Consider the following 10000-nt stretch of genomic DNA (forward strand, 5'->3'; position numbering starts at 1 on the left):
ATGTGTACAGATTTCAGTAATGTTACAAGGTTAGCAACTCTTCCATGTCTGTCTCCCTTTGTTTTTAACGTCTGATTCCCTACCAAAATAATTCAATATTCTTTATAGTGAGTGAGGGAGTGGACATTTTCTATAATATAATTAAATATATATGATGATAATCACATAAACTTTTATCAATAAACAACTTTATCAATTAACAACTATTCAAACATTATATATACACAGTGCCCTCCACAAATATTGGCACCCCTAGTGAATATGAGCAAACAGGCTATGAAAAAATATGTCTTTGCTGTTTATCCTCTTGGTCCTTTACTCAAAATATTCACAAAAATCTTACCTTTTCATTGAAGTAAAATTATTGAAAAAAAATAAAATAAAAACTGTTGACATTAAATAAATATTTTCCCCCAAAACATGTGTGCCACAATTATTGGCACCCCTAGAAAAATCTTGTAATACAAATCTATCTGAAGTATAATTCCAGTCATGTTTTACATTTTTAAGTTCACCTGTTTGATGAGGAACTCCTAGAGGTCAACCTTGACTTCCTGTTCCACTGGCGTACAAATATGAGGTAACACAGGCCAAATTCTATTAGTCATTCATCAATATGGGAAAGACCCAAGAACACAGTGACGATCTGCGACGGAAAGTTGTTGAGCTGCACAAATCAAGAAATGGACACAAGAAAATCTCTAAACAGTTGAAAATACCCATTTCCACTATCATGGAAATAATTAAGAAGTAAGGAATCAGACTGGAAAAGGACCTGTCTGTAAATTGACCCTACACACCGTGAGGAGGATGGTTCGACTGGCAAAATAATCTCCAAGGATCACAGCTGGAGAATTGTAGAGGTTAGTTGAGTCTTGGGGTCAGAAAGTCTCCAAAACTATCATCAGACGCCACCTATATCACCACAGGTTGTTTTGGAGGGTTGCCAGAAAAAGCCTCTTCTGTCAATTAACAACAAACTAAAGCGCGTACAGTTTGGCAAATGTAAGTCAGACTTTCAATGGACCGAGTTATATGGTCAGATGAGACCAAAATACATCTTATTGGCAACAAACTTCAAAGGTGGGTTTGGCGTTGACAGAAAGATAGCCATACAGAAGAGCACCCCATACCCAATATGAAGTATGGTGATGGATCTTTGATGTTGTGGGGCTGTTTTTCTTCCAAAGGCCCTGGACATCTTGTTAGGATACATGGTATCATGGACTCCATCAAATACCAGCAGATACTAAATGAAAACCTAACAGCCCCCTCCAGTAAGCTTAAAATGGGCGTGGTTGGACCTTCCAGCCGGGCAATGACAACAGTTTTTTTTTTTCTTTCAATAATTTTACTTCAATGAAAAGACAAGATTTGTGTGAATATTTTTAGTAAGAGACCAAGAGGATAAACAGCAAAGACATATTTGTTCATAGCCTGTTTTGCTCATATTCACTAGGGGTGCCAATATTTGTGGAGGGCACTGTGTATATATATATATATATTATGGCATGCCGTTCAGGAAATTAACATTTGAATATATACAGCCGCGGAAAAAATTAAGAGACCACTTCAAAATTATCAGTTTCTCTGGTTTTACTATTTATTGGTATGTGTTAAAGTAAAATGTACATTTTAGTTTTATTCTATAACCTACTGGCAACATTCCTACCAAATTTCAAATAAAAATATTGTCATTTAGATCATTTATTTGCAGAAAAATGACAATTGGTCAAAATAGCAAAAATGATGCAGTGTCTTCAGATCTCGAATAATGCAAAGAAAACAAGCTCATATTCATTTTTAAACTACACAATACTAATGCTTACACGTAGGAAGAGTTCAGAAATCAATATTTGGTGGAATAACCTTGATTTAAAATCACAACTTTCATGTGTCTTGGCATGCTCTCCACCAGTCTTTCACATTGCCGTTGGGTGACTTTATGCTACTCCTGGCGCAAGAATTCAAGCAGCTCGGCTTCTTTTCATGGCTTGTGACCATCCATCTTCCTCTTGATCACATTTCAGAGGTTTTTTATGGGATTCAGGTCTCGAAATTGGACTGGCCATGACAGGGTCCTGATCTGGTGGTACTCCATCCACACCTTTACTGGCCTGGCTGTGTGGCATGGAGCATTGCCCTGCTGGAAAAAACACTTCTCAGAGTTGGGGAACATTGTCAGAGCAAAAGGAAGCAAGTTTTTCTTCCGGGACAACGTTGTACTTTGCCTGGCTGAGGTTTGTAAAAGACCATAAGGATTGAAAAAGCGGACTGGAGGTTCTCCTAAGTTCGTCTTCTCTGATGAGTCCGATTTCACAGTAGGTGCAAGACTCTCTGGCTTGTAGGCCTCTCCAGGTCTCCGTCTAACCATCAGACGACCATGTGTTGGGCAAAGCTGAAAATTGGACTCATCAGAGAAGGAGGAGTAGCATAAAGTCACCCAACGGCAATGTGAAAGACTGGTGGAGAGCATGCCAAGACACATGAAAGTTGTGATTTTAAATCAAGGTTATTCCACCAAATATTGATTTCTGAACTCTTCCTAAGTGTAAGCATTAGTATTGTGTAGTTTAAAAATGAATATGAGCTTGTTTTCTTTGCATTATTCGAGATCTGAAGACACTGCATCATTTTTGCTATTTTGACCAATTGTCATTTTTCTGCAAATAAATGATCTAAATGACAATATTTTTATTTGAAATTTGGTAGGAATGTTGCCAGTAGGTTATAGAATAAAACTAAAATGTACATTTTACTTTAACACATACCAATAAATAGTAAAACCAGAGAAACTGATAATTTTGAAGTGGTCTCTTAATTTTTTCCGCGGCTGTATATACAAAAGTCTGAATATATATACAAAACTCTGAATATATATACAAAAGTCTGAATATATATATACAAAAGTCTGAATATATATACAAAAGTCTGAATATATATATACAAAAGTCTGAATATATACAAAACTCTGAATATTTATACAAAAGTCTGAATATATATACAAAACGAAGTCTGAATATATATACAAAACGAAGTCTGAATATATATACAAAACTCTGAACTCTGAAGCGCTCAATCCGTCTTTGTCCGCCATATTGGATTGAGCGCTTCCTATTAAATCAATGGTACCAAAATGTTTGTAATTACGTATTTGCTTCACGAAATACTGTTTTTCTGTTATATTGTTCAATTTTGACATTGATTTCTCACTAGAAATGCAATAATAACACGTTTATGTTACACCGTCTCATCAAAACCTTCTTAATTCCTTGTTTTCTGCTTCATGAAATACTGTTTTTCTGTTATAAGGCTATGTTAAACATTGATTTCTCGCTAAAAATGCAATAATAACACGTTCATGTTGCATCGTTTGACTTAACGAAGGACATTTTTACGTTTAAATGGGATAGCCTACACATCGTATCCTCTCGTCACATGATCAAATAGAGACTTGACATTGGACAAAAAATTATTACCCAGAAATCCTCATTGCATATACCAATGAAAATAAGACATTATTCATTGAATTGAATATTTTTTTTGTAATAGTTTCCATAGTTTATGTAGGATAAGCATATAATTGTGTTATAGATTGCTACTGACTATTTCCCTTCTACAAAATAATACTCACCATGACCTAGATAGGTTGGCCATTCCAAGGGTATAAATAACATAAGGTACTACATCACAATACAACCAGTCATTGGTCACGGGTGTGTTTACAGAAATTTGTCTACCCTTACTTACTCGCAGATGTAACATTTTGTGAAGCACCCGACGAGGCAAAATCCCGGACGATTTGGGAATCCCTGCCGGACGCATTTTTTAGGTCTCAAAAAGAGGACATGTCCGAAAAAGAGCACGTCTGGTCACCCTACCATATAACAGAAAAAAAGTATTTCATGAAGCAGAAAACAAGGAATTACGAAGGTTTTGACAAGACCCCAGTCAAGTCAATGGGGAACCTGCCTCTAAAAATATCCTTCGTGAAGTCAAACGGTGTAAAATAAACGTGTTATTATTGCATTTCTAGTGAGAAATCAATGTCAAAATTGAACAATACAACAGAAAAACAGAGTTTCATGAAGCAGAAAATACGTAATTACAAACATTTTGGTACCATTGATTTAATAGGAAGCGCTCAATCCAATATGGCGGACAAAGACGGATTGAGCGCTTCAGAGTTCAGAGTTTTATATATATATATATTCAGACTTCGTTTTGTATATATATACAGACTTTGTTTTGTATATATATATTCAGACTTCGTTTTGTATATTCAGACTTTTGTATATATATTCAGAGTTTTGTATATATATTCAGACTCTTGTATATATATATTCAGAGTTTTGTATATATATTCAGAATTTTGTATATATATTCAGAGTTTTGTATATATATATTCAAATGTTAATTTCCTGAACGGCATGCCATAATATATATATATATATATATATATATATACATACAGCTAATATTAATATATAATATATGAACTACCTTTTGCCCTCAGCCCAATCTACCACAGCAGTGAGAGTCTCCTATTTCTGACCGATACATTTGTGTGTGTGTGTGTGTGTGTGTGTGTGTGTCAGAGAGAGAAAGGAGACTATCTTCCCATCCCTCTTCATTGTCTTCCTATCTCTGTGGCATTGAACCGATGAGTCATAATATAACTTGACACCTGGTCCGTCCCTGAAAAGGCTCCTGACAAAGCTTTGGTGGCCGCGACTCTGGTTCCCCTAAGCAAAACGGATGTGAATCCCACCAACATGCAGAGAGATGGCTGGGCCTTCTGTAATTGGCTGGTGGGGGTCACATGGGCAGGCCCAAGCAGCGTAATAAGATTTGTAATGCCCTGACCCCTAATGGCTGGGATTCAGATTTACAGCGGCTCTCGCCCAGCAGGTTACGGTGGCCCGGTGGAGGTCATTTCCATTACATGCCATTGAGGCATTGTCAGTCAATCAGTGCAGGATGGACAGGAGCCAAGCTGAGGGGAGGAGGGGTACAGGAGAGAGAGAGAGCACTTCTACAAGGGCACAGAAATACTACCAACACATCAGGAAACCATGTGCTGCCCAAGTGTGTGTGTGTGTGTGTGTGTGTGTGTGTGTGTGTGTGTGTGTGTGTGTGTGTGTGTATTTGAGTGAGGGGGAGAAGAGAAGGAGAAAGGGGGGGGGGGGGGCAGAGAGAGAACAAAAGAGAGAGAGCACTTCTACAAGGGCACAGAAATACAACTAACACATCAGGAAACCAAGTGCTGCACAAGTGTGTGTGTGTGTGTGTGTGTGTGTGTGTGTGTGTGTGTGTGTGTGTGTGTGTGTGTAAGTGAGGAGGGAGAGGAGAAAGGGGGGGTGTATAGAGCACAGAGCGAGTATAGATTGTGTTTGCAGAACTGGTCCATTAACACACATGCCAGAGGAAGATGAAAGATGAAGAGCGGTTGAGAAAGACACTTTGGGGCCCTAACCTAATTTCATAGCGCAACCAGCACTGCAAACGGGCTTCCCACATCAGCTAGCATGAGCATAGGCGAGGATAGATATATTTGCTGTTTGTTATTTCACACAAAGCAGGGCGCAATCAAAAGTACATGGGATATAGGTTGGGTAAATGGGAGTAATAAGTTGATGTGGCAAAGAAGTCATTTTTTATCAGCTTGGTGATAATAATTTGATCATACCACTAACAGTAATTTCCTGCCCTACCATTCTTCTGATCCACATTCATACAGTGCTCCGTAATTGTTCTACAGTAGAGCAAACAACACATTCCCAGTCACGAACGGAGCGGTTTATACCAGAGGAGATGGAGGTTTCTTTTGCACGTGGTCTGCCTGACATTTAATCATTTATCAAGTTTCACAGAAAAAAAAGGTGTTGTTTTGAAGGAACTTGTTTATACATGAATCTCAAGCAACTGAGCTTATGTTATGAAATCTGCTACATTTTGCCAAGTTATTAAATTAGCTTTAGGTCATGTGTGGCAGACTGTGTGTTGCCAGCTGTGTCCCCCATCAATACAATTAGGGATGATTATGTATGAATGTGTGTGTGTGTGTGTGTGTGTGTGTGTGTGTGTGTGTGTGTGTGTGTGTGTGTGTGTGTGTTTTAAAGACACACAAAGAGGAGCTGTTTGTGCAAAGGTTAGCATACTGCTGCATCCTGATCACACTATCAGTATCTATCCCAAGGTTGAAGCTCCTTAAAAAAATCTCTGTGATCTTCCAAACATCAGAAGAAATGTAGAAAACTTCCAGTCAAGGTTTCATATTAGGAAATATTAATTCCTGGAACTCTGCAAAAGAGAAATTATACAGCTATCTCCTTATGTTATACACACACACACACATTGCGAACTGCGAAAACAAGATTTGCATCTCTGAGATGTAAGGAGGAAGTGTGTGGTGTTTTGTCAATTCTCTCCATGTGTGTGTGTGTGTGTGTGTATGCATAGGTGTCTGTGTGAGTATGTGTGCCTACCTACTCCTGGAATGTGTGTGTGTGTGTGTGTGTGTGTGTGTGTGTGTGTGCCTACCTGCTTCTGGGCAGGAACATGGACTCCTTGATGAAGACGGATCCGGAAAGGAGGATGTACCAGCAGTTACCGATGTCATCAGGACTGAGGAGAGAGGAGAGGAGAGGAGAAGACTGATGAGCAATAGATAGAAGAATGCAGAGGAGTGAAGACTGTCTCACACAATACCAACAGAGAATGTGTATGTATGTGTGTGTGTGTGTGTGTGTGGTGTGTGTGTGTGTGGGCATGCGTGTGTGCGTCTGTGCGGGGCGCGTGCGTGTATGTGCGTGCAGAAGACACATAAAAAGCCCAGGTTTAAAATAGACACCCCGACACATGCAGGAGCTGCGCCACTAATACTTTTCACAAGACAGCCAGTCGCTCAATCAGGAAGAGGAAGAGGGAGGGAGGAAGTTTGTCGACTGAGAGACATGGAGTTGCTTGAAAAGGATCATTTCTTAATCTGAATCCTTGGTAGAAACTTCAGGTTGCAGTCTCTGTGCCGGATGCCTGTCCTGGCTCGTCTTGTGTTAAAGCTCCTGGGAGCATAATCAGCGTGATGCCTCGTTATAGAGAGCTCAGTCAGACCTCCTACAGCTGCATCTGGTCTTCCCTTCTTCTCAGTTCTTCTTGCTCTGCTCTTCTCTTCTCTTCTCTTCTCTTCTCTTCCCTTCTCTTCTCGTCTTCCTCCCCGCTGTGCTTACCAGCTCAGCCTGCCATCATTAATTCCCTATAAATCTGTGATGACACACACACACACACACACACACACACACACACACACACACACACACACACACACACACACACACACACACACACACACACAGAGCTTGGACCTACCTCTTGCTTAGCGTGATTCCTAGGGCCTATATAGTGTGATATTTCAAACAAACTTATATAGTCTCCACTTCTGTCCTTCTGAAAACCTCCTGACTCAGAGAGCGAGTGGAAGATCTGTGTGTGCTGTGAGGGCTCCACCTCTACCTGCTCAATCAACTCTATGCATGTTGATGCAAGCAACTCATCATTGCATAACTTTGGCATGCAGGCGTGGTTTAGATACCTGTATACTGCGTTTCCTTACACACACACACACACACTCATGCAAGCGTGGTTTAGATACCTGTATTCTGCGTTTCCTTATTTGACATACACTAATGTTGAGCTAACCATCAAAGTTGTCGCAATTCTCATGTCACACGTCACTTTTAACCCCTTTGACACAGTCTGCACTAATTAGTCTCCTTGTCCTTTACCTCTGCTCTGACCACACATACACACACACATACATACGGGCACACGCACACAGCGTGGCAAGTGATAACAAGCCCAGAGACAAAAAAATAAATAAAAAATAACAGAGTAAACTGCTGACACAGACACACAAATATATAAAATATACAGAGCCACCTCATACTCTTTAGCAACACACTCTTCAGCAACACACACACACACACACACACACACACACACACTTCGGCAAGGAGGCTAAAACCCACAGGGGTATGTGTCTCTCTGAGGTGTTGGGGAGTGAGTATTACACACTGCACAGCACTGCACCTGCTGGCTACTGCTCTACACGTTCCTTCACATGTGCTTTCCTCATTTCACTGCAGAACTGACGCGCTCTAGTGTCTGAGTGAGAACACTGACTCTTTCCTCTAGTGTCTGAGTGAGAACACTGACTCTTTCCTCTAGTGTCTGAGTGAGAACACTGACTCTTTCCTCTAGTGTCTGAGTGAGAACACTGACTCTTTCCTCTAGTGAGAACACTGACTCTTTCCTCTAGTGAGAACACTGACTCTCTCCTCTAGTGTCTGAGTGAGAACACTGACTCTCTCCTCTAGTGTCTGAGTGAGAACACTGACTGTCTCCTCTAGTGTCTGAGTGAGAACACTGACTCTTTCCTCTAGTGTCTGAGTGAGAACACTGACTCTCTCCTCTAGTGTCTGAGTGAGAACACTGACTGTCTCCTCTAGTGTCTGAGTGAGAACACTGACTCTCTCCTCTAGTGTCTGAGTGAGAACACTGACTCTCTCCTCTAGTGAGAACACTGACTCTCTCCTCTAGTGTCTGAGTGAGAACACTGACTCTCTCCTCTAGTGTCTGAGTGAGAACACTGACTGTCTCCTCTAGTGTCTGAGTGAGAACACTGACTCTCTCCTCTAGTGTCTGAGTGAGAACACTGACTCTCTCCTCTAGTGTCTGAGTGAGAACACTGACTCTCTCCTCTAGTGTCTGAGTGAGAACACTGACTCTCTCCTCTAGTGTCTGAGTGAGAACACTGACTCTCTCCTCTAGTGAGAACACTGACTCTCTCCTCTAGTGTCTGAGTGAGAACACTGACTCTCTCCTCTAGTGTCTGAGTGAGAACACTGACTCTCTCCTCTAGTGTCTGAGTGAGAACACTGACTCTCTCCTCTAGTGTCTGAGTGAGAACACTGACTCTTTTGCTCCTCTTACTTTCTATCACTGTACTCTTCCAGGCCAACAAAAAAAAACAAGCCCTCAATTATTCATTACCTGAAAGGAGAGGAGAGGAGAGGAGAGGAGAGGAGAGGAGAGGAGAGGAAAGGAAAGGAAAGGAAAGGAAAGGAAGAGGGAGATGGAAAGGAAGAGGATAAAGAGAGGAGAAGGAGAGGAGCTGCAGCAGAGAGAAGAGACCAGACGAGAGGAAAGAAAAGACTTAAGAGAAGAGAGAGCAGGAAAGGAGAAGAGAAGAGAGAGGGGGAGAGGAGAGAGATGAGAGCTGGAGAGAGGAAGAGACATTGGACCAATAACCAAGCACAGTGGAGGCCTTGGGATGTGTGGAGGGCTGAGACATCCTTGGCTTCATAGTTGCCGTGGCACTGACTGATCTGGGTCGCACGCACATACACACACACACTCTCCAAACCCCCATCAAACCACCACACACACCCAGCAAACTCACAGCGACATCCCCAAATCCCCACAGGGCAGGAAACCAGGACGTCGCAGTGCAAGTAGTATGTGTGTGTGTGTGTGTGTGTGTGTGTGTGTGTGTGTGTGTGTGTGGGGTGTGTGTGTGTCCATGCATGTGTATATTAAATCAGGGTTTCTCAATCTCAAAGTAGGCCTCCCAACTGAACGGCATGAGTAAAGCTGTATATTTAAGCTAAAAGGCGGTTTGAATTATTCAGGGTTGTTCAAACTAGCAGTGCAGATGACTGCTGCCTGTTTCCGGCAGCTCCTGAAGCCGTAGCCATGACAACAGTAGCTCACATACAGGAAGCTCCTCTCCAGTCAGGAGGAGACCTGAGACACAAACTCCTGTTCCTCCCTCATCACCCAATGGCGTCAGGCCCTTCCTCCATCCCGTCCAGCTGACGGCTTTGCCGCTAGGAATGCTGGGATACTGGAGAGGGAAGCCTCCCAACAGCTTTCAGCGAGCTGATTGGATGGTGTCTGTGTGATAGGAAGAGCCGGCGGTGATTGATAACCTGGGTTTTCT

The 10000-nt window shown here is 41.6% G+C and overlaps 1 protein-coding gene across 2 annotated transcripts in view; it reads right to left on the reverse strand.

Annotated features, from left to right (window-relative positions):
* Window positions 1-10000, reverse strand: part of rapgef2b (Rap guanine nucleotide exchange factor 2b) — a 94424-nt gene that overhangs the window by 56853 nt on the left and 27571 nt on the right. For both annotated transcript variants that reach the window (XM_080842992.1, XM_080842991.1), the window contains exon 4: window positions 6544-6627. In XM_080842992.1, coding sequence (XP_080699118.1) covers window positions 6544-6627 — 84 coding nt within the window. The remainder of the gene's footprint in view (window positions 1-6543; window positions 6628-10000) is intronic.

This window comes from Sprattus sprattus (genome assembly GCF_963457725.1).
Source record: "Sprattus sprattus genome assembly, chromosome: 8".
NCBI classification, from domain to species: domain Eukaryota; kingdom Metazoa; phylum Chordata; class Actinopteri; order Clupeiformes; family Clupeidae; genus Sprattus; species Sprattus sprattus.